Source organism: Pteropus medius, unplaced genomic scaffold (assembly GCF_902729225.1).
Source record: "Pteropus medius unplaced genomic scaffold, Ma_sr-lr_union100, whole genome shotgun sequence".
Taxonomy (NCBI): domain Eukaryota; kingdom Metazoa; phylum Chordata; class Mammalia; order Chiroptera; family Pteropodidae; genus Pteropus; species Pteropus medius.
This window is the reverse complement of record NW_024342474.1, coordinates 9,922,961-9,949,141: the sequence shown is the minus strand read 5'-3', so window position 1 is coordinate 9,949,141 and position 26,181 is coordinate 9,922,961. Positions and strand designations below refer to the sequence as shown.

The 26,181-nt window shown below is 33.2% G+C and overlaps 1 protein-coding gene across 5 annotated transcripts in view; it reads right to left on the bottom strand.

Moving 5' to 3' along the window:
- Nucleotides 1–6,651: 6,651 nt before the first annotated feature.
- The window catches only part of CPSF6 (cleavage and polyadenylation specific factor 6), a 30,622-nt gene continuing 11,092 nt past the window's right edge, over nt 6,652–26,181 (bottom strand). The window contains exons 4-11 of one of the 5 annotated variants that reach the window (XM_039865970.1): nt 25,787–25,932; nt 24,714–24,887; nt 24,475–24,585; nt 23,532–24,036; nt 21,349–21,464; nt 20,694–20,847; nt 18,109–18,301; nt 6,652–18,029 (exon numbers count right to left, since the gene is read on the bottom strand). In XM_039865970.1, the coding sequence (XP_039721904.1) occupies nt 18,112–18,301; nt 20,694–20,847; nt 21,349–21,464; nt 23,532–24,036; nt 24,475–24,585; nt 24,714–24,887; nt 25,787–25,932 (1,396 nt within the window). In that variant the 3' untranslated portion in view covers nt 6,652–18,029; nt 18,109–18,111. The remainder of the gene's footprint in view (nt 18,030–18,108; nt 18,302–20,693; nt 20,848–21,348; nt 21,465–23,531; nt 24,037–24,474; nt 24,586–24,713; nt 24,888–25,786; nt 25,933–26,181) is intronic. The other 4 variants (XM_039865969.1, XM_039865971.1, XM_039865972.1 and 1 more) reach the window with 4 other exon arrangements.

Sequence of the window (26,181 nt, the reverse complement as noted above, 5' to 3'; positions counted from 1 at the left end):
TTTCTTGGTTATCATTTGCCTTTAACTTCCACATTGAGTTTAGAACCAGATTGTTAAGTGCAATAACAAAAAGGAACAAATTTCTTGGGTTTTCAGTTGGGTTTTTAGCACTGATGCTATATCAAATTAGGGCAAACTGTCATATTTACAATAGTGACTCTTCCTATTCATAAACATGTATGTCCATTGATTTGGGTTTACATTAATGTCTTACAATGAAGGTTTAAAACACTCCAAAGAGGGCTTGCACATCTTTTACAACTGGCTTCTACATTGATTTTGTATTCAGCTAGCTAACCTTTTAATTCTAATAATTTATCTGTAGTCTTTCATATCACCTCATATTATCTGTAAATAATGATCACTGAGAAGTCCCACTGTCACACTCTCTAGGCTGGCTTTTCTGACTCCCAGGTAAATGGATTACTGCTTTGCTACTAAATCTAAATTAGTTTCCTCATATGTAAAATGAGGAGCCCGAATAGGACTGTTTTAATGCTTACATGAAATAACATGTGAAAATGGCCAGCATGTATTAGTCACTTCAATTCTTTTCTTCCAGACAACAGTTTTGTGTGTTCAATTTATTTTGCACATTGCAGTCAGACTGAGTATTCACTGAGTAGAAATTATTTCCTGACTCCCAAAGAGCAGAAAGAATATCCCTTGGCTTATATCCCCTTTCCGAATCCCATACTTGGTACTCAGTAGGCACTCAAATGTTAAAAAAGATAGGCTTTCACCTAGGGTTAAAAACACAACAAAAAAAATAGTATTATATAGTCAAGTAAAATTAAGCGTACTCTCTTACACCAATCATGAGAATTCCATTTAGAATGACATTAGGATACTATACCCTTCAAAGAAATGTTAAATATATTTTCTAATTGAGTTAATGCTCTATGTGTTTAAGTACAACATATAGGTACAAAATACCTTTCCTTCAAATGATGTAATGTATCCTTTGAGCAAATTTAGAAATACTTTTAGTATATAAAGAGTGGGGGGATGGAGGTTTTATTAACTAATTTCACCAGAACAATTAGGAAATTACTATTATGTTGTGCATTCTATTTGTACTGCTGTAACTAAACAGGGACATTGGATTAGAAAAGAATCTTTAGGCTCTTCTTGGATGTTGGAGCTTGCTTTGGATCTTTCAGTTGTTTTATCTGCCCTTTACTGGTTGTATTACTTTGGGCCTGAATGCAGACACTGAACTGTTTCCTCAATTATAAAATGAAATTACTAAATCATGACAAACTTTTATTTCTTACATAAAGCTATCACTAGATGGCAGCACACTAACATTTTCATATATTTTAAAATATTTTAAAACATTTAAAAATATCTAAGTCACCATAAAAATCACAATATTTAAAAATGTGATATCAGTTTTCACCTACAAAACTGCTATTTTTAAAAAGCACCAATTATTTAAAAGGATGTGAAGAAATGTCTTTTCAAATACAGCTGGGTGAAGGAAAATCAGAAGGCAACTTCCAGTGTCAAAAACCTAAAATGTCCATATATATTGAATCAAACACTCCAAGAAACTACCTTTTGAGGACAGAGATGTGCATTTAGATTTACTTATAAGTATACTCACTGCAGTATCCTTTATATTAGTCAAAAATCTAGTGAAATTACCTGACTGCCCCATGATAAGAATTGATTAAAATCATGGTATAAGTTGAAATACCAAGTAGCTATTAAATGCAGTTTAAAAACACAATTTGTCAATCCTTAGTGTGCATATAAATCACTTGGAGATCTTGTCCAAATGCAGATTCTGATTCCTGAGGTCTGGGATGGGGCTCCAGATTTGGTATTTGCGACAGGTTCTAAGCCCACGTGATGCTGACATTGATAGTCTGTAGACCATTTACGTAGTAAGCTTTTAGACCATTTAATGATAGAAGAAAATGTCAACACTGTAAGAGTACTCAGGGGCCCCAACATAACCTACCTATACAACCTCTGTATGACTGACTTATTCACACAAAATACATGTCCAAACATTTGAGCTCTAATTATGTTTACTAAATCAGCCATGTCTGTTCCTAAGTACTATGTCAATAGTACTTTTTCCTGTGACTTAATGACTTAATACAAGCCAATGAAATGTTAAGTGCAAACAGAATTGGTTCAATAAATACTAGTTAATATTTTGGAAAGACTCAAAGAACATGAGCCACTTTAAAAATTTTAGTTGACAATGACATAACACTTACACCCATTAGAAAAATAAGTGTTGGCCAAGATGTGGAGAAACTGAAATTCTCATGCATTGCTGGAGGAAATCTAAAATGGCGCAACTGCTGTGTGAAAGTTTTGAGGTTCCTCAAAATTAAACATAAAATTGTCATATGACCCCAAAATTCCACTCCTAGGTACATAGACCCCAAAAGAATCACAAGCAGGACTCAGATACTTTTGTACCAACATTCACAGCAGCATTATTCACCATGGCCAAAAGGTAGAAACTCAAATGTTCATCAACAGATGGCTAAAAAAAATATGGCATAGTCATACAATGGAATATTATTCAGCCATAAAAAGGAATGAAATCCTGATATATGCTACAAGGATCAACCTTGAAAACATTAAATAAGCTGGTCACATAGAACCACATTTTGTATGATTCTACTTATATGAGGTACCTAGAATAGGCAAATTCAGACATATACTAGAGGTTGCCAGGGGTAGGGGGAGAGGCAGGAACGGGGAGTTATTAATGGGTAGAACGTATGAAAAAGTTCTGGAAATGGATAGTGGTGATGGCTGCACATTGTAAATATACTTAACGCCACTGAAATGGACACTTAAAATGGTTAATATAGCAATTTTGCTATATATATTTTACAGTTTGAAAGATGAATTATCTCCAACTGTATTACAAGCTTAAGCTAACAAGATAATGTAGTACACCTACACTTAGAAGGACCTTCATTCAAATATTTACTGAACATCTATGTACCACACACTGAATTAGTCACCGGGGACTTAAAAGAAAATAAGATCCTTTATATTCTAATGGACAACAAACACATATTTTAAGTAATAAGTGCCTGGGAAAAGTAAAGAATAAAGCAGAGTAAGGGAAAGAGCGTGTTCCATTCTTCAAAAGATAGGTGAAAATAAATCTAAGATGACATTGTTGTGGATATATCCAAAGCATTCCAGGCAGAGGAAATGGCGTATGCAAAGGCTAAACCAGAAGCATGCCTGCCTTGTTTGAAAGACATGCAGACCAGGAGTGGATGAAATGTAGTGAGCATAGGGGAAGACACTGGGAGATCTGATCGGAGGGGGTTAAATGATGGAGGAAACTTTTAAGGATATGAAGCTTTATTTTGATCATAATAAAGGTATGACGACTGCTATGTGCTAAGCATATAATCTAACTTAACTTTTAATGCAAGAGTAGGTGCTATATTCCATTTTTTAAATGAGGAAAATGGAGCTCAGGGAATTGGTGCAACTCACCCTGGGTTAACACAGCTAGAAAGTGACGAGACAGATTTGATAGAGAAAGGGAGCCACTGCAGGATTTGAGACATGATACAAACTCTTAACAGATGTGCTAAAAAGACTGTAGGGAGTTCAGAGCAGAAAGCAAGACATATAAGGAATTACTGTAGCAATCCAGGCAAAGGATGAAAGCAGTGGTAGTAGTAAGTAGTCAGATTCTAGGTCTTTTCTGATGGTAGACAAAAGATTTCCTGATGTATATATTCAAAGCGAGGTGTGAGGAGTCAAGAACACTTTCAACATTTTAGGCCTACACAACTCAAATGGTGTTGATGTTAGTTGCTGGGGAAGACTGTGGACAGAGGTGGTGGGGGAATGGTTGAGAGTGAAGAATTCAGCCTTGGCATAAGTTTGAGATGCCTATTACATATTCAAGTAGAGAAGTCAGGTAGGTAGTTAAGTCTCCAGTTTTAGGAAAAGGTTTGAAATGCAGGAAGACTAAGCCTCCTGGGAGCACCCCAAAATTAAAAGGTTAGGGAAAAACAAACCACCAGTAAATAACTATTAGCTTGTCTTCACATTCTGCAAATCCCTAACAAACTGAGCATGTTCTTAGGATGTTAGATGCTTTGGAAGATTCTTGCATTTTGTGTTTTCATTTAAGGTGAATCTCCTACCCCCGCCTCTTGGGGAAAGCTGAAGATAAGAGGTTAATAATATAAAATGACTTAAAGAGTTTTGGGGAAAGAACCTAAGTGGTGTACAGTAGTACTCAAGTTTCTATACTATACTGGGGTGGGGCCCATTCCTGAGTCAGGGACAATATTTTCCACAATGTTAACACTTCCACAAATGTTACACTCATTCTACCTACCTTGTACCTAATAGGATAGCTGTAGTAATTATGTAGGTAAACCTGTGCAAGCATCTATATTTTAAAAATCAAATTAATAAGATACCACTAAGTTACTATGGCCTGTCTTACACACAGGTACTCAGCACAGTATCTTGTACAGAGCAGGTATGCTTTTTGTGGAAATGAACATTTTTAAGTAATATATTTCCTAAATGCTTATAGTGCAGGTATTGATAAAGCTGTTAAAGTTAGCACTATGGCAGTGGGGTGACATGAGCCAGTAACTGAAAAACGCTGATTTGGAATCATAAACCCATTCTAACTTCAACTCACCATTCTGCTACTCATAACCCCTCAGAGACCCACTGGCTCACTTGTAAAAGAACACTATCATACAGGGTGATTTAAGAAGCTCTAAGGAGGTAATAGATACAACAGCAATTTTTTAAAATGCTGATGGCAACCCCCCACCAAAACAAATGATGGTATGGGTGATCCTGTTCCGCAGCTGAGTAGACAATCATTGAACTGAAAAATGAATTATTGCCTTCCCCCTCCCATAGTTTGATGCAGCTACTTACATATTCTCCTTGATGACTGAATGTTACTATGTGAACTGCCACCATCAAAATGGAGACTACTCTCAACAAGACGAACCAAATCCCAACGATGCTTCTACAATTCTACAGATCAAAACCAGTTCATTCTCCCAAACCTAAGCCTCTACCCATTTGCACAATGCCCCAAATCTTAACTGAAATGTTATTAGAACGTCTTAAAATTTCTACCTACTACCTACAGCCCACACATCTCCATATATTTATCTAACCATGTCTTCCCTCTTGAGAAAGGGGTGTTTCTCTTTCATGCCAAAGCTACCTCCTCTTATACTATTGATCTCAATGAGTATCAGGTCTTTTCTCAAACTAAGAACCTGAAAGTTATACCAGACTCCTCACTTTCCCCCTTTTCCCACTCTCTTCTCCCCATATTTAGATGGTTTCTTCTCTATTTTAAGTTACTAAAGTTTTGTCTTTAACCCTGATGTCTTTTAATCTCCAAAACCATATAGCTACATGACTACTTGCTATTTCTGGGAATATCAAAGGCACTAAATTCATACTGCATCCACAACTTTTCCAAAGTTTCCCGATGAGTCGATGGCACACCATCACACTATCTCCAGTCATCCTCACCTTGTTATAGCCAAACTTCTATGTACTATCAGTTGTCTCCTGTCTTTCACCAAATCTTTTCTCTACCTCTTATTTCCACTACATCCTGTAGTTGAACACTTTTAGTAGTTTCACTGCTTCAATTCCATTTATTCTTTTCCTTATTTAATCTGCAGCCAAGATTTCTGAAATGCTAATCTAATTGTGACACTTCAGTGATTCCACACCATTCTTGGGACAATCTTTAATGTGCTTTACAAGCCCTCCAGAGTCCTGTCCCTTGCCTATTTCTTGAGCTCCATACACAGGCAATGTTCCTCGCTCCCTTCATCAGTCAAACAGGCATCCCTCCAATTCCTAATAATATGCTCCATTCCTGCCAAAAGGCCTTTTGTGCATACCCCTTTGTCTAGAAAGTGCTTCTTTTCCCTCTTCACCAAGTTAAGTCTTCCTACTTCAGTTCTCAGTGTAACAAAGAGGTAACCATATTTTCTGAAGTTTTCCTATATGCTGAATGCAGATTTTTGAGAAGTAAATATATAAAAGCCCCCTCTTTCACTAAATCAAGCCTAGACTGACTCCTATGGAGTTCTATATGGCATTTGGTTTAAACGCATTCCTAATAATCTTTTCTTTCAAATACTCTAGCAAGAGTCTCAATTAACTCGAATGCAAGTAAGGATCAACAAATGCAATTTTCTTTAAAATAGAAATCTGGGGCCTGAGTTAATACCTGGCACAAAACTCCTTACTGAAATCACAATTTATTAGTTTTAAAAGTACTCTATATCTATAATGTTTCTAAGCTAGCTGGTGAAATAGTTTTGCTGTGATCTACAGACATTTTTACTTATTAAAGTCTAGTAAGGCTAATAATCCCTTAAAACTAGAAAAATATTTTCTGAATCTTAGATTTAATAATAAAACAGTCTAGACATCTTTTAGGTTCAGCCAGATATCACCTGCTTTAAAGAACATCAAAATGCCGATATAGAAAATAACCACTATCTAGGAGGTTGATTTAGAGACAAAATACAGACAGCAGTCCAATTTTTGTTATACTGCATACTGCAATAGATATAAATTATTCAAACCATACACAATGGTTACAAATTATAAATCAAACAAAAAGGACAAAATGCAAAGTATTATAAAAACTGTTTTATTTTCAATACAAGATAAATACCATGCTTGTTACTAGTGCAGTTTAAGGCCAACAATGACCATATAGCAAACTGCTGAACAATCACCTAAATGCTAAAGAAAGAAAAGACAGAAAGTAAACATTAAACATAAAATTGCCATTACAAACATTTTAATAAAATGGAATGAGCTTTCTAATAGAAGCTAATATGGAAGTCTAGTTCTCATGGACACCAAAAAGATGTCATTTTGATCAAATATCACCTTACCTTTTGAACAGAAATCTTATTGTGAAGTCACCATAGAGTCAATAGCTAAAATTTTAAGACTTTCTTTGGCCTTCTGATATTAATTTATTTACAAACCGTGATTCAGTAATTCAGTGGATACTGGTAATATGATACAATTTTTTTGTTAAGGGCTTTCCATTAAAAATTGTAAAGCAACTTTGTAAGGCTGTACAAGGCTGTAAACTACTTTGCTAATATACCACGGGATGAAGAGGAAGAATGAGTAGTAATAAGAATAGACCTTTTTTTAAGGCTAAAGTCATCCATGTTATAGATGCATTCCTTGGAATACACTATGATTTACCCCAAAGGATCCTTTCCCATTAAATACTACCTGAGCACTACAATTATCAAAGTAAAAAAAATGAACATGAACTCACCACTGTATTTAAAAAAACTTACAGTATGCTGAGGAGTGTTATGCAGTAACAATGCAACAAGAAAGAAAAATCTTAAAAAAATGAAATGTTTTTACTGAATGCAGGGTCTGTTCAATTATGCAATTAATGTAAAACATTTACACCCATGGAAGAGTTTTAGGATACTCCCACATGAAAAACTCTCCGAAGTATTTACTATCTACAGATACCATTTCAAGATTTGTGTGACTTCAATTAAATTTTATCTAATATTTTAAAAGACTCCCATTACAATATGTTAATATAGCAGGAAGCCTTTAAAACATTAAAATCTGTCTATAACTAACCAAGTGTTAATATGTCCCATACAAAAACCATAGTAGCTGCCCACTCAGTGAATGCCAACCTGAAATTTTAAAGAAACATTGGTTAAGACAAACCTAAATCAATCTGAACAGGATACAACTGCCTGAATATTTTGAATATTCATAAAAATTCGTCTTGCTTCTTTCTAATGCCAAGAAAGAAGACTGTAAGAACTTTCTCCCAGAAGCCTAGACATTTTAACACATTTTCTATTTCAACTTACAATGAAACTTTAACCCTATATCTTTTGATTTCCCTAAATCAAAAATGTCACATTATAAACACAAGGAATGCTATATGTAAGGCCACATCTTAATAAATTTATAATTTTTGGTTGAATACTTATTAAAAAATTAGTCTAAGGCTTCTAAGAGTCAAGTTGCTAAAAAAAATACACCAGTGTTAAAACTTAAGATTAATGTAAAAAAAAAAAAAAAAAAAGACATACACACTTTAAGAACAGAAAAATAGAATGTTCTGCTACAAAAATCCCACTCAATATATTTTAGCACAAAAATGTCTAATATGTACAATGATAAGCGTGCATTTAAGTACATACAACTGCAGGAAACATTTACAAGCGGCTATGGGATGCAAATGAACTTAATGAATTAAAATTTAAAAGGCAGTTATCTGTAAAACAGCAAGAATCTCAATACTGTGTTCCCAGTAAAGAATCAGAACATAAACTTTCTCTTAAAATAACAAGCTGAAGCTTAAAACACAAAATTGGAGCCATCTAATACAGAAAATGCAATGATCATTCAGGTAATGAAAACCAAAATGTGGAGAGCACTCCAACAGAAAGTCTTGTAAGTAGCATCTCATTGTATAAAACAGTATGTATTTAGGTTATTGGCACATTTAAATACATAAGGGAAAGAAAAAGTCTTTACCCTTCCAACAGTTTTCTCCCTTCACTATAAAATGTTATACATTTGACCTTTAAAAACTAGTAAAAAACAAAGCAATATTCTCCACAGGAGAATTAAATGAAAATTAATACCTTAAGCTACAATCCATAAGTTACTTGTGAACTCCAAACTGTAGTTAACTGCTTAAGAATATTCTAGGTAAAGGGGACATTAAGTGGACTAAACTTTGATCAATAAGCCACTGCAAACTTACTCCAAATCTTGTTTATGAAAACTGACAAAATAAACACTTCCAAATTTACACCAGAATATCCTTTCCACAACAGATGTCCTTTAACTATAAGCAGCACATTTGATTCAAAGTGTTGCTTCAGAAGCAATAGCATTCAGATGCTGTACCATTCATTCATAATTTTACTGGGTGAAAGAAATGAGACTGTACTAACAAATAGCATTAAGAAATGCTATGATTTAAAATTAAACTCAAGTTTGTTTCCATATCCACTATTTAAGAAATGAAAAGGTCTCTGGGACACACTTTCTCTCTCTCGCTCTCTCTCTCTTTTTTTTTTTTTTTTTTTTTTGGTGTCTATGTAAAGATTTATCTCTTTGGATTGTTTTTACATTAAAAAAAAAAAAAAGATTATTTTTCAAATTATACCAGCCCACAGACAACAGAAGGGATATAAAGAATAAACAAAGAATTGCTATTTTCACCTTTACAGCTATACATTCATGTGTTATCAGGTAAAGAAAGACTTTGCAAAAATTAATTGGTCAAACCACAAAGTTATTTCCTTCTGACAACACTTAAAAATAATGGATTAGCAGCAAGCAATTCTAGTACACTCACACTGTCTGAAACAAATCACGTAATGAGATCAGCCATGTAGGGAAAACCGTGATATAGAATGAACAATTAAAAGAGTTCCACTGATAAAAAATAAAAAGGTAAATGAAGGACTTAATTAGTACAAAATTTCCAGTTTCATTTCAAGTTCAAACGCAGTTAGATTTTTATGATTCCATTGTAAAAATTCTTCAGAGAAAATTTTATTCTCGGGGACATTTACTTACCTTTTAAGCTTACTATTAACTAATTTCCCTTGTAATATTTTTTTGTCCACACTTCTTTGCATTAGGGCTTTGTAATTAAAATATAAAAAAGCTAGGAAATGACAAAAACTAACAACACCTATACACAAAACAAGGAAATTGTCTTGATACAACTCTCAAATAATGTTAAAAAGGCAACTGCATTTTCAACAAGATAAAACACTTAAAAAATTTCTGAGAGCAAACAGTTCTGATAAACACCAATGATTCCATGCACAAATACTCTACGGACTCACAAAATGTTTTAAAATAAAACTGGCAATAGGAATGATCTGAAACAGCTAATTTTGTAGGAACTAGTGTCATAGTGCACAAGATGAAAGTTAAAAAACTGCAGTGCAAATCTCTGGACGGCTTCTATTGTTGCACATAATATCTAGGGTACCTAAAAATACTTTAAGCATTGTCCTAATACTTGACTACACTTTTTAAAAACCAATGTGCATTACCAGATCTGTCAAAGATAATCAGATCTTAAAAACAATGAAAGCAAATTATAACCTGTTTAAGAATTTTAACTAAAATTTCTGAAGTTGTGATTGAGAATGACCTTTCCATAAAAATGTCTAAGGTGACACACTGCCTGTGCTAATTCTGCAATTAAGAACATATGCTAGCCAAGTGCTTAAACTGTAGGACTATAATTCACGGCAGGTTTGAAAATAATCTTTGATTAACTAACTCTAGCATGAATCAATATAGGTTGCATGAATATACATAGGATTCCTTAAACTATGGAGACAGAGTACACCTATAACCTCCCATTACACACACAGGAGAATACAACCCGATGTTAATAATCATTACACCCTTCGAAATCTATAGTAACCGAAAAATAAACTAAGGCTCTCTTAAATTTGTCCGCTGCATGACTGTATTTACACTGCCTATGGCTTCAAAAAGTAACCATAAGCATCATCAATATAAAACCGTAAATAACTGCTGCATCAAATCAGAACTGTCAAAATATTTCTTCAATGCCAGCAGTTTACAATTAGCCATTTCAGCACATCTGTGTTGTAATTAAGCTGCATTACTGTAGCAATTAACGTATGGGTCTTTACTAAAATGTTAAAAACACAAAAATGTTTTGACCCCTAATATACTGACTGGATTACTGTCTGTGAAATTTCTGTTTTTACAAGTTTACATACCATTCAGCAAAATCACAAGCTAACTAGGTAAAAACAGCTAGAAAAGCAGAATATAGAAATATTAAATATCCATGTAATCACCTATTCTAATATCAAAATCAAGGGCAAGAGACACTTAATTGGTATGTTTAATTCACTGAACGCAAGATTAGATTGATGCATATCCAAAAACGCTATTGCAATGTTTTAAAGGACAGTATAAATGTCATAGTAACATTATCTTTAGATATTGCTGAACACAAGACTTTCCCTGAGGTGTAAACATCAAATAACTTGAACAGCTTTACACATCAGCCCCATTAAACAGTTTATTACAACACTACATCTATTGTAATCAAAATGGTGCTGTTTACAGACATTATCATATGAACATTTTTAACAAGAACAAACTACTATAAAAACAAGCATTTACTTGACATTTTTCCAATTGCTTGCACATTATAATGGCCAAAATGTATATAACCAGTAATAAAGTTGCAAAAGCTATAACTTTTTAAATCACACAGGTTTCCTTCAAATAAAACATGTAAGCAACATAAAAAATAAAAGTAGAGCTACTGGTTACCATTTATGCAGATTTGCTTTATTCAGATCTATTCCTGTTCATTTTATCCATGAATCCTTACAGGTTCAGTTCAATCACAAGAAGCAAACTGCTGGACAAGCGTCATGTTTCCCTCATGAAGACTGTTTTGTCTTGGAAGGTGTTCCTCTTCCTTCAGCTGTAATGTGTCAAAATTTGTGATGTAGATTTTGCTATTCCCCATAATACACAGAAAAAACGCTGGCTTAACTATACATACACAAGTCGTGCATCTACGTCACTGTTATGTATTCTAACACAAAGTAAAAATTAACTGAAACAGTAGCTGCCTTTGTGGTGGACAAATGCTCCCAATTTACGTGGTGATTAAAACTGAGACATTCTGGTTTCATTCTTAGATATTACTGCTTTATAAATTTAATGACTGAAACAAATGAAAATATAGCAACTACTGTTTCTGTGATGATGGAAACATTTATAAGTCATTTTCTAAAGTATGCATACTACAAAAATAAATGGAAAAATGCTCGAATGACTTTAATGTAAATATTTTTCATTCAATCACATATCAATTCTATAGAACGCATTAACAATTAAATGCGAACTGAATAGAAAATGCAATTATTTTACAAATTAGTTGTATTTATTTGACAGCATACAGGAACTTCTGCAAATGTTATAAATCAAATGGGGCTCCATGTTACAAAATTTGTAAATAAAATTTATAAATATATAGCTCAGTATGCACATGTAAATAAATATGACATCCACGTACAAATCTTTAGACATAATACAAATTTAAAACATTTACTTTACTTTTGCTCTATTCCACCTATATTTAAAAATCTAATTTAGTATATAAGCTAACCAAAAACAAGCTAAATAGGAATCCACAATGATAAATTTCATTGAAAACTCACATAAAGAAAAAGAAACCAATAAATTTGGCAAACTAAAATTTCGAAGATACATAAATATGCAAACTTCAGGTAGTCACAAAAGAAACATTCAATTAACTTGGAGATAAGTGATAACTGAAACACCAGATATTTAAAATATAAATCCAAGAGCATTTCAATATTAAGATGATGTAAAAGGTAAAAGAGCAAAATATTTAGTGCATTTGCCATAAAAGTAACTGAAAAGTATTTCTGCTCTACAATTAAGAATATCCTGTCGAAACTATAAATTTTATCTTTTATGTCCTTTCCTCTCCACTACACTGTAAGAATCTTAAGAGCGTCAGTACACATAGGCTTTCACGTTGCCTAGCAGTAAAAACCTTAATTTTATAACTGCAAAAGGAAAAAGCAATGTTATAATGAATCCTGGACTTTCTGTTTTAAATAGTTTCTATTCGCCCATAATTTTCAAAGAGATATTTAAGCCATTTCTAATGTTACCAGTTATTATACCTTTATATCTTAATGTTGATGAACCTTTTTGGTGGGATATCATGAAAAAAATCTAGAAAGGCAGCTTTTATATGTCTTATTTTTATTATCTGCAAAACACTTTTAAAAATTAGTATTACAGTATTAAAAAGAGACAAGGAATATGTTTTAGTCAAAACTGGATTACTGGGAAATTCATAAATCTTCTTGCAAAAGGATGCTATCTCTCTAATTTTTTTTTGTTATGCTGGGAGGGACTGAGTCAGCAAGATCAAGTCACAGTGAACAAAACAAAAATATCCAACCCTTCCAAAAACATAACCCTTCCAACAAACATATGATATACACTACAACTTTGTTATTCATTACTCCGATGGAGAATTTTACTACTTTTAATGTAGAAAATCCTGTTTATGAAATTACAACACATTTATCCAGGATGAATGCACTCATCTTTTGTTTGATTATATTTTAGTTAGATCTTTACTATTAATAAGTCTCTCATTTTTACCATACAGCCATAAAATCTGGGGGACAGTCTGACAGTTCTTATTTCTATTTCTAAACACTTTACATTTATCCATTTGGAAATACAAATTTTACAGTCTCAAACGGAAGCAAATTTGAAAGCAACACAACCCATTTCCAATAATCCAATTCCATATGAAAGTCTCAAATTTCTAAGTAGACAGCTACATAAACAAGGATATCAAAAAGAAGCTTAAAAGTGACAAATACATTCATGCTCTTGTTTTCAAAATACCATTTGGTCAAATCTTTTCATGTCAAAGCCACATAATTACTTGCTTTAGCTATCAGTTATAAAAGGAAGATCTATGTTAACAGTTAAAAAACTAAGACAAATGAAATCTGCAGCTCTTTAATGAAGTATGTAAAGTGAGCAATAAATAAAATTTCAATACAGAGAAGCACCTGTATTTTGAGATAATGTGAGTGTTTTCTGTTAGAAACCTATCTAAGCAAATTTGTTAGTATTAGTATTTCTAAACTCATGACAAATTTATTCAACTAAAAGATTCGAATGTATAGCTGATATGACTTTTATAGGTTTTCACATTATATAATGAATTTAAATGATCCTAATATAATTTTAGAGATGTACTTTTAGTAACTCAGTGGAACAATATTCACTTTTATGTGAAATTTCTCCTTAATGAGAGGAACAAAAATGGGGTGAGTAAAAGAAATAGAAGTAACTAAATATATGTTAAATCTTTCTAAAATCAAAGTTCTTTCTTTGCACTGACTATAACATATTACAAAATTATGTTTATTGTAGATGTTTAGAAAAAATTCTCTTACTACCAAAACATTTACTACTTTCATCTTTCTACCTTTGGAGATAGTACTTACCTCATTTTAACTAAAGCTTTTTATTATACTATGAAATATATACATGATTGTTGCTCTATGCAGTTCACTAAATAGTAGAAATAAACTTCACCACAAATTAAACTCAGTTTTGCCCCCAAATTTTCACAAAATGGACATTTCAAAATAAGCTGTTTAGAAGTGACTTAGAATTCATTGTGAGAGTTAAAACATGCCACCACAGAAGGTAAATCAGTAAATTTGGATAGCGTATGTGGCAACCTTGGCCCTTTTTTGTTACTAGATTTGGTTTAAACAATGCTAACTAAATATTAATTCAAAACATAATTTATTCAAAACAATCTAATTTACAAACTAAAACAATGGTAATAAATTTCACACTGAGATGAAGGTGAGAGAGCAAGGTGACTCACATTGGCACGGAATTTTTTTTCAGCAGGGAACATTAATCAATTGTAAACAAAACCATATTCTTAAACCACAGTGAGCAAAAACACTATACATTCATTCAAGGGATCACCTCCTACCCTCTTGTCACCAGTTAAGACAGCTGTGTAGTCAGACAGGTTTTGCAAATAATACTAAAAGCAAAGAAAATTAGAATGAAAAATGTGAGAGCTAACATATCCAAATACAGCAGTTAGGATATATGGGAAAACACAAAGAAAATACAGGACTGGACAATATTAGGCAGATCTCATATGACCTAAGAGTTGCAGAAATAATTTTTAAATCTCATTATCACCAGTATCATTTATCAGATAATTAAGAGAATTTTCACATAAGTGTTAAAGTAACACTAACTTTTAGGAGATAAAACATCTTAAACATGTAAGAAAAAACCTGCTTTTTTGTGGCTTTGCTTTTCCCAAATTAATAAAAAGCTATAAATTGAATAAGAAATGCAAAGCACCCTAAATCTTGTGCAATAACATCTAAAATCATGATATTTATGGTAGAGATAATCATACAACAACAAAAAAGTGTAGTTATTTAATCCATATCTCATACATATGCTTAAAAATCTTATCAAAAAAATGGATAATGATTTCAGATTATGTAAAACTTCACATCAAGGAGAGGAAGAGCAGGAATAAGGAATATTTAAAAAATAATTTAGTTTTATTACTCTACAGTACACAAAGAAAAACAATTGTTAACAGAAATTTGCTGAGTAGGGAGGTTCCAAACTGTGGAGCGCAACCTAAAATAAAATAACTCATGGAATAAAATTATTTCTGTAACAAGTGTACAATCTTAAAAGACTGAACTACTTTTGTTTTGCTCAGAGTGGTCTGAGAATAGAGGTAGAAATTACAGAATATGAAGCACAATGTATATACATACCAAAATTTTACAATACTGATATTCCCATTAAAATGTCATCTATTTGAACTTAGATATTGAATGCTTTTAGAAAAATACATTTTTTAAATGAGAGAATGCAATTAACATTACCAACAGTTCAAACACAAAAAAAATAAGATGGGACAGACATTAACAGCTTGCCAACATCATTAAGTTTCCAGTTAAATTAAGAACTTGCCCTTTTAGCCATTCATCATCACTTTAATAAATTACATTATTGTTTTATTTGTATACAGACTGACATTCACTTTAGCTTCCAAGTTACTCTTATTCCATTTAGTCAATTTAAGATTTACATGAAAGCTCAAAAGGACTCATATTTAAAAAGGTCAACAGACCTTATGGTGATTTAATGTGCTATAGTTGTTTGCTTTAAAAAGTTTTTCACTTGACTATATTTAATCCCAGTCCCCATCCCTTTATTCATGTCTACATCCGCAAGTTTGGTATAGCAAAAGTATAATATTCCAGGATAACAGAATATTTTGCACTGGAAATGCTTATGTAAAATTTTTGCTTGGATGAAGGCACATAACAATATTACAACTCAATTCTGATTAATGTACAAACAAAACATGGAAATTTGGGTATGGTACACATCAGTGATTAAGAAAAAATGTGAACAATAGTTTGCAAGTTAGGGATTCATAGTTAATGTCTAAATGTAATGAAACTCACGCCATGACATAGTTAGGTGTACCCATTACTGAAATGTTAGTTAATTCGAAATATTTAAAATTAACAATGAAATTTTCAAGGAGTTTACCTTGCTGACTATTCTAGTTTAAATAGAACCAGCAAGAAATCTAATCACCTTTGGGTATAAACTGGTTCAGAAGCCCCATAATGGACACACCCAATCTGAGAGATTACTGAAAATGTACACAAATTTCATCACACGTCTTCAGTAACTAGAAGCTTGCTGATAATTGGACAAAGTCTAAATACAAATATAATTGTAGGACCTGTACTTTACTACGTAAGTGAAATGGCTGATATAAGCATTTCGAGTAATAGGTTGGCCATAATCTATCCTAAGCAACTGATGGACACTGGGAATTTTTTCATAAGATGAGATCAGATCTATTCGACCAGGGGGTGGGAGGTGCAGGAGCTATGTCTTTAAATTCTAATAATTAAGGTACAACATTCAATTATTCAATTCTTACTTATATCCAAAAAAGTTATCAATTTCAATGAGCTTAATTTTAAAAGTGAAAGATATTTTGCATAATAAAAGAAATGTTTTGAGAATTATTTTTATTAAGTTCTATTAATACAACAAATGGAGGACTTTTTAAATTAAATTTTGATAAATATTCAAGATGCATATTTGAAATGCAAGGAAAAGTATTAAAACTGGCCTTTGCACTTCAAAAAGCCCTTGAAACTGTAAATAATGTAATGGCTTATTTGTATACCATAAAAATAAGACTTACATGCTATTTTCTAAACTGTATTATCCAAAAAGGATCTCATTCGCTAAAATATCTTAGTTTAAGAAACTGCTACTCTACCACAGGATTATATACTTGATAAAGTCTTTGATTCTGCCTGTAACAATTTAAATACTAACAATTACCATGACTTTATTTTCATTGTTTCCCATTTATATGGAAAACAATTGTGTAAAGAGTAGTTACCTATAAGGGGTTTGTTTTAGCCTAATTTATGTGAATATGCCACCAACATATAAAGAAAAAATATTTGCTTACAGAATAACCTGTGTCACGTGCACAAGCTTTATAGCACCCTCCCCCCACTTTCCATGTGAATAAATGCTGTTCACAAATATAAAAATAAAATTACACGTGAAAATAAAATATAAACAGACAACTCTTCTCACTTTGTGAAAAATGTACACAAGAAATAGTTTTCAGTACAGAAAAAAAGACAATGATTATGGTTTATGAATGAAACATCAAAGAAAAATTATTTCAAGGTTATAACCTGGGATGTATGATTTGATACAATTTAAAAATCCTAGATATGGAGTTCCCTTGAACTCATTTTAACTGAATAAGTTTCATATCTTCTTTGCAAATTAAAAAATATTGTTTCTTTTCTCTTAAAAACAAAAACTACACCAGGAGAAGTGTCCTTTCTAAAAAAATGTTTTTAAGTAGAAAAGCTTTCAATGATGAGAAACCATCGTCCTGTATTATAAACTATTATAGTGTTAAATTTCCTTTAAAAGTTTTAGGCATAAATGAAGTTAGCTCAAGGAGAGAAATTTTAAATTTACTTTTAAAAGTCCAAGCACATTACATATATATGAATTAACTCCTTGTATTTTATATTTTAAATCACACGCAAACTGTGATTAAAAGAATTCCAATTTTTAGATTTTACAAGTAGACAATGAGTCCTCTTGATTATTTTCTTGCTTTCTTAAGACCCATAATAATCTGAAACCTAAAAGTTGTAACTCAGCAATACAATATTCAAGGATAAGAGGTCAATATTTTTTACCTGTCATTACTTACCTGTCATTTGTTTCTGATGTTTCAAGAAGATTAAATTCAGAACCAGTAGTTGGACCATTTAAAATGTAGGTATATACTGTATAAACGATAGCCTCGGAGTTATAATTCCTGCTAATAATGCATATACTAACACAACAAGAACAAGGAATACCCACCTTCTAACGATGACGATACTCGCGCTCTCGGTCACGCTCTCGGTCCCGGTCCCGGTCTCGGTCCCGGTGTCTCTCTCGTTCTCTGCTTCTCTCTCTATAATAATCATCATGACGATCTCTACTACGGGATTTATGACGCCGACTTTTTTCTCGTGATCTACTATGGTCCCTCTCTCTTGACCGTTCACGTCTTCTAAAAGAAATTACTGGATTAATGCGCTCCGTAATTGGACAGCTTAAAAAGATATTCGATACTTTGATGTATAAAAATACCTAAGGCAAAAAAATTCTTTATAAATCTAGTTTAGAATTACAATATCCTGAACTGTCAATACGATTTAGCAACTCACCTAGAAGCATGAACTAAAAATTCCATTTAAAATATTCACCCAAAACTGGGAACCAGACATATCAGAGCAATTCATACTATCTATTATATCTATTATAACTAGTAGTCTAAAATAGACATGTAGTGTTTACTGAATGAAAAACAGAAATGTAAAGGAGAGAAAATTTCAAAGGATTTGTGTTTTAAGTTGAAGAATATAATATATCAAAGGTAGATTTTTAGCTATAAAATTCATGAAATCACTCAAAATATAATGGGACTTAAATATATAAAAATTATCACCCATTAATATAGGTTATCTAAACTTATATATACATATTAATTTTACATTTATAATTAACCAAAATATGCTACTCCTCTAAGAAACTTTCTAATTTATACATTTGCTGGTAGGGCTGGGGGGGCATGGTAGAAAGCAGAGAAACCTAATAATTAAGACCACTGGTAAAAATTGGGTATTATTCACATTGCTATCTAATAAAAAGAAATGTTTCATGAACCAGCAAAGGTAATTTAATCAAAGTATATTGCCTAAAATATTTTTAGAAACTCTGCTATTCTAAATATGAAATTTGCAATGAGGAAATAACAACTGCCCATTAATTTAAATCTCTACTTAATATTTTTGCACCAGACAACTAGACTTAGCAAACATTACTATGTGCTTATTTTGTGGATTTAAAAAGTTAAAAAGACTCTGTAAGATATGGTCTTTAGCTATGACAAATTTCTTCAGATATAAAGCTCCTTACATTTGGTAAAAAGGTAATAATTATGAAGCTGAGGACCATGACAAACAAAGACAAGCTCTTTTTCCTTAACTTAATAAAGACTTTACTAAAGACAGATCTAAGAATACCATGTGAAGATTAAAAATCTACCTAACAAAAATATGTAAAATTTCAAGGTTAGTGGTAATGCTAAAAAAAGCATTTATTTAACTCAAAAACTAAAAATAGATCATTATCTCCCTTGTTCAAGAAATATTTATCACTGTTCTGTACCAAGCACTGTTTAGTCATTAGAAACAGTATACTGACAGCAGCTGTAGAAAACAATATGGAAGTTCCTCAAAATATTAAGAATAAAGTTATCATATGACCCAGCAACCCTTCTTCTGGGTATCTACTTGGGAACTTTTGTAAAATGTGTACCTGTATGTTCACTGCAGCATTATACATGGTAGCTAAGACATGGAAACAATCTAAGTGTACTTTGATGGGTGACTGAATAGATATGGTTCATATATACAGTGGAATACTACTCGGCCATAAATATGACATACTGCCATTTGCAACAATATGGATGGATCTTGAAAAGTATCCTGCTAAGTGAAACAAGTCAGATGGAAAAAGACAAGAACCTTATGATTTCACTCCTATGTGGGATATAAAAACAGAAAGCAACAAATGAACAACAAAACAAACTCAGGCACAGATAACAGTATAATGGTACCAGAGGGGAATGGGGATAGGAGAAGGCTGAAGAGAATAAAGGGGCTCATATATATGGTGACTGAAGGAGACCAGACTTTGGGTGGTGAGCAAACAATGCAATATAGAGATGATGTATTACAGAACTATACACTTGAAACTTACATGCTATTAACCAATGTCACCCCAATAAATTAAAAAATAAATATTGTAGTGAACAGGTCAGGTAAAGTCCCTTCCATCTTTCAACAAGTACAATGAAAAGAAATGTGAATTAATAATAAATAAGAATAGATTATGCTAAGTACTATAAAAGAAGTAACAGAACATGGCCTGGATAACCTCAGAGAAGGCCCCTCCTAAGAAGTTAAGAGTTGAGGCATGAAAGATAAGCCAGATATATGAAGAGCCAAGGAAAAGAGCACCTAGCAGAAAGAGTATCAAGTACAAAAACAGTGAGATGATCAAGTGCTTGAGATGTTAAGAGGAAGAAAAGGGAGACTAAACAATATATATGGCTAAACAATAGTGAGCAAGTGGAAAGGAACATAATGAGGCTGAAAGACAGGGATTATACTACAGTGCCTCAATGTTTACAGTGTTATTCTAAGAGTAACTGGAGCTTTTAAGGGTTTTAAGCAAGCAAACATCTGACATTTGATTTAGAGTTAAAAAAAAAAAATCACTCTGGGTACTAAGTAAACAGTAATAAGTAAAATTCCTATTTTAAAGTCCCTAACACATTATTTTTTTCTATTTGTAAAGTAGCAGTTTTAAATAGACATGAGACAGGAAAGTTTTACCTTGATCCAGAACCATAAGACTTAGATTCAATTCCATGAAGGCAATCTTGCAAAGAGCTAATAAGAACTTTGCAACGATCATCAGCGGATACTTTGGATTGTTTAATTAAAGAAATTGCAGTTACCAATGTCTCAATAGCACTCCCATAATCACCTGTGAGGGGAAAGAGGGGCTGAAGTCAAATTTTGTCTTCAAAATACCACCAAACCACCTGCAGTAAGAGTGATAAAGCATTTAACAAAAGAAATGAACTTTAAAATGACTACAGAAGTTGTCTTAATATTTTTTAGTCTTTCACCATTTGGAAAGGTGTTTATATGCATAAAATTAGCACAATTTGTTATTATCATGGCTGTGTGAAATAGATTACTATTTTGTAAACATGATAATAAATGAGCTGGGGAGGGCTAAGATTTAAACCTACATCTAAAAATTAAAAATTCGGGGTCTTCCCATTACATTGTGAAATCCAACTTTCTTCAATGTCTTTTAAATAAAGTACAGGTAATAATTTGGGAATAGAAAAATAAGTACTATGATAAGTACTAAAATAAGTACATGTAAATGAAATGATTAATCTTCAAGATAGCACTTAAAAGTTTTAGGTCATTCCTAATAACACATATATATTAAAACAGGAAGAAATCTACAAACCAGCACTGGCATCAGACACAGCTCTTGAAATAGCACTGCTTGAGATTGCCCTATTTCTATTCATGATTTCTTCAAACTCAGCTTCACTCAATGGCGTTCTTGCAGTATCCATTTCCCTACAAAATCAAAATAAACCATATCATACTCAAGAGATTTTCTAATTTAATTTTAACAGTATAAAGCTATTCATACTGGTTGCTTTTGACCAGTGTTTTAGAGCTAACAGTACTTTTCCAGATTGAAGCATGCTATTTCTCCCACAAAGAAAGCAAGTCTAAGCAAAATTCTTATACCACTATCTTATAGCAGAAAAAAAAGTAGCAGCTTAGAAACCTTGTCTGTCTGGAAGCCAGAAATTATATTTACATACCTACAACATAATACTTTTCAGTCATACAAAAAGAAATAAATAAAAAATGTTGACTGCAAAAAATACAGCGTACACAATCAAGGGCAGGGATGTGATTTCATTTATGTTTGGATCCTCTAGGCACAGGGCCCGACTTACAACAGAAGGGTAATAAATGCCTAATTAATAGAATTTCAGGATGGACAAGATCTTACACGATCCCGCTTGCCACTGAATCCCTAGAGAGTATCCGGAAAATAAAAGGTACTCAATAAGTATGAACACTTGTTGAAAAAAATGAAAATGCCAAAAATTTCTATAGCTACCTGACAACTTTAAAAATTGTACACGTATGGTACAGGAAAAAGTAAACTTTCTGTCATCGTAGTTACTAGGTAGGACACTGAGTTCAAGCTAGCTGTAGCCACTCATTCCAAGGACTTAAGGAAATAACTAATCTAACCTCGTTTTGCATGCTTATAAGGTTGTAATTTTATTTCCCAAACTTTATAAACATCTTGACCAAATTATCAAGTTGTTCAAAACTCACATTTCAACTAAATGCTGTGACTTCTGCCCAGCCTATCTCCCTCAAAACAAAAACCCCAAAACAAAACCATGTAAGACAGTTTTTTTCGATAAAAACTAGTCAATAATACTCTGTCTCCATTACCAATTCCTGAAAATCTGATACTGAATAAGACTCAAATTTCAAGCTGTCAAAGTCACCTAACCCACTTTTATATACTAAGGGTGAACAGTTAATATACAGTTAGTTGCTCACTGAATTAAAGTGAACGGAAAAAATTTATACTAGAGCTTAGCAGTTACAACATTTTTTTTCTAAAGGAAAGCATTTTTGGCAGTCACAAAGATATGACCTCTTTGGATAGATAAATCAACACTTTATTTACAGCATCAAATTTACTGCTGAGGGCCTGTGCAATTTTAGGGAATTAGGCAGATACTCAAATCCATTCTGCAGACAAACTGAAATACAAAGTAGTTTATAACAGTGGCAATTAAAAAATACAAAATCAAATGATAAACTCAAAAGAAATTGAAGGGGCAAATTCAAATAGTTCTAGGAGATTATAAACATAGCTCTCCAAATCGTGATGCGCATAGGTAATTTTTAAATTACTCTGGAAGGGAGCTAAGAGACCACTTAGTTCAACAGGGGTTTCCTCTCAGCATTTCTCTAAAGATCACCATTATTTTAATTTCCATAAAGCCAAATATCCTTATAAATTATATGTTCCCATTTTAATTAAAAGTTAGTAATTTGCTACTCAAGACTCCTAATCGGCATGAGATAATCTATAGTACTTATCAAACAAACTGATCTAAATCCTAAACAATGAAGAAACTTTAGTGTTCTGTACAGTGTCATCAATTAGTAGATGAGATTCAGACTTAAAAGTTTCAGGATTCCATTTGCTCGCTTAAATTTTATTTTTTGCAGACATGACTCTTTATCCCCTAAACTTTTTTACATATTTTTTAAGATAATAAATTATCTTCATTAACATCTTTTAACTTAAAAAATGATGGAAATGAATCCCCGGGATTTCATGACTTGCCCTAAATCACATGGCTATGTAGTGGCAGGGCTGGATTATTCCCATCCTTGTTCTATTTATGTGTTCCACCATATCACACTGCCTCTTCTAACAAGAAGAGAAAATAATACAGAAAGTTAGATACCTGGGGAAAAGGTGATAATTAAAAACAAACAAACAAACAAGCCAACAAACAAACCTCAGTGACGGAGCACAGAATACTTTTTACCAATCAAATACACCAAATCTTTCAAAGATAGATACTAACTTACCTTCCAGGAGGCCCATAGTCACCCCTATCATATGGCGGAGGTCGGCCATATGGATCTGTTGGTGGTGGACCCCGGCTATCTGATGTAGGCATGCCGCTGTTAGTTGGTGGAGGAAAGAAAGCCGGGTTCACATGTGGAGCTGGCGGTGGGGCACCTGGAGGTGGTCCAGGAAGATGCGGAGGAGGAGCAAGTGTAAGGGGTGGCCCAAGAGGGCCAGGTGGGCGAGGTGGAAAGGGGCCTGGAGGTGGAGGTGGTCCCTGTTGTGGAGGTGGTGGGCCAGGAGGGGGGCCGTAGCCTGGTACTGGAGGTGGAGGACCAGGAGGAAGCGGACCCAGTGGAGGCTGCCCAAAAGGTTGTCCAGGAAAAAGAACTGGCGGTGGAGGGCGATCTCCTCGATTAGGAGGCCCAGCTAAAGGAGGAGGCAGAACCTGACCAGGAGGTGGAGGACCTGGTGGACCAGGTGGGCCTGGAGGGCCTAAGGGTGGACGTGGTGGAGTCTGTCCAGCTATAGAATAAAGAGGAAAGAGAGAGAAAAAAACACTTCAATAAGGTATTTTAACCTTTATGCCAGATTATATTTTTAAAGCATAACTCATAGACCAAGATTCTTTCTCTTTAAATAAAACCCATATGGTAAATGCTACACTAACAACTAAAAAGGTGAAATATATCCTTATAAATTTAACTCTCTCAATTTATGCTTAAGAAAAATTACTGAAACAAAAACTTTAATAAAGATTACAATGCTTAGAGACAGTTTCCATCTTTCAGCATACACACATTTCTTACAGTGAAATCACCCACCTTATATTCTACTCTGATGCCAAGCTAGAAAGTGAAACAAGGAAAAATGGTCTTGAAAGGATTTTTTAAGAGGTAAGAAAATAAGACGGATGTAAATATTCTATATATAAGTCAAGCAAGTTTGGAGAAAAATAAAGACCTTTTAGGCCAAAAATGGGTATTTCCTCTATGCTGTGCCCCATATGCCATGGAATCCTAGTTTCCAGGAACAAAGGCCGAGTTCCTTTAACAAGATGCTTGATCAAATTTCCTGGATTCCAAAAATAGCATAACAAGGAGAGTAAGTCACATTAATAATGCATTACTTGAAAAGAGAGAAAAGGAAAAGAGGTATTAGGTAGACACATTTTATCCATGGTAATTTAAGAAAAATTTTACCTGGAAAAGGTGGGGGTGGCCCTCCTGGTCCTGCTGGCCCAGGAAATCTGTCCCCACCGGGAACAGCCCCTGGAAAACGGCCCCGTCCTCTACCACTTTGTGGAAATGCTGCACGTGAACTGCCTCCTGGAGGACCAGCTTTACCTTCCCCAGACATTTGTCCTGATTGTGTAGCTGCAAATATCCAAATACTCATAAATAGCATTTATTAAAATAGTTATCTGAAATGTAACCACTGTTATTAGAAACAACTGTATTTCAAATTTCATTTATACTATACACACTTGCAGATGCCTTAGACCTGTCCAAACTACATGAGAAGTACTGATTAGGAAAACATTCACATATATTTAAGTTCTTCTGAAGTCTCAAAATATCCAGGCATAAATGTATTTCCAATGAGTAAATAGTTACTTTCAAAATACCAGTACTCTGCAGCAGCCAAGACCAAAATTCTCCAACAGAAATCTGAATTTCAGTAAGCATAGATCACTTAAAATTTTTAACATAGTCTTCAGTTAAATCTCTAGTTCTAAAACATTAAAAGAAAAACAACCACTTGAATTTCTGTTAATTACATGATCATCCATCTTATCTCTTTAAGTGATAACATTCGTAAGTGTGTAATGGCAAATCTTTTCTATATTCACTTTACCAAGTGGTGAAAGGTCTTGGTGCCAAGCAGAAATCAACGAATATTTTCTGGTTATCAGTGGTTTCTCCCCCACCATAATACACATCCACATAAGTTTCCTTCAATCTAAGGATTAGAATGTAGTTTCTTCCTTTCTCTAGGATGGGAATGACAGGACAAGAATGGCAGGGCTATAGAACTTGCACACTGTTGAATAGTATTGGGTTTGTGATACCTAGAGAAAAATGGTAATAGGTTTCCAGTACACAGGACCCGCCATAACCAGTAATTAAGTCAAATTTAAACCATGGATTTTCTAAAATGGATTCTCCAACAAACTAAATATTAAGATGACTTCTCTAGGATAACATCTAACAAATGCTAGCAACACTGTTTAAAATATACATCTTTTAATAAAAGCCTCAGAGGGATTGCTTACTTTTCCTGGACTGCATTTCAAATTGACTCAGGAACTGTTTATTGCATGGAGTTACAACAGGATTCTGACCATGAAGTTCTCTTTTAGGCAACAGATCCATCAACTTTTTTGAGGATGCTTCAGATCCAACACCAACAAGGGCAAACCTAAAAGATGTTTAAAGATGTGAGGGTAGAAAGTGAGGAGAGATTAGTAATGATACTGTTATTATAAAAGAAATGGCCTGAAATTATTTTATCTAAGAAAACAAAATATTTCTTAAAACTATACAAGTTCACACTTTCATTGTTAACTTTTTAAATAACATATCATATAATTCACTCATTTAAAGTGTATAATTTAGTGCTTTTTAGTAGTTTCACAACCATCACAATCAATTATAGAACATTTTCATC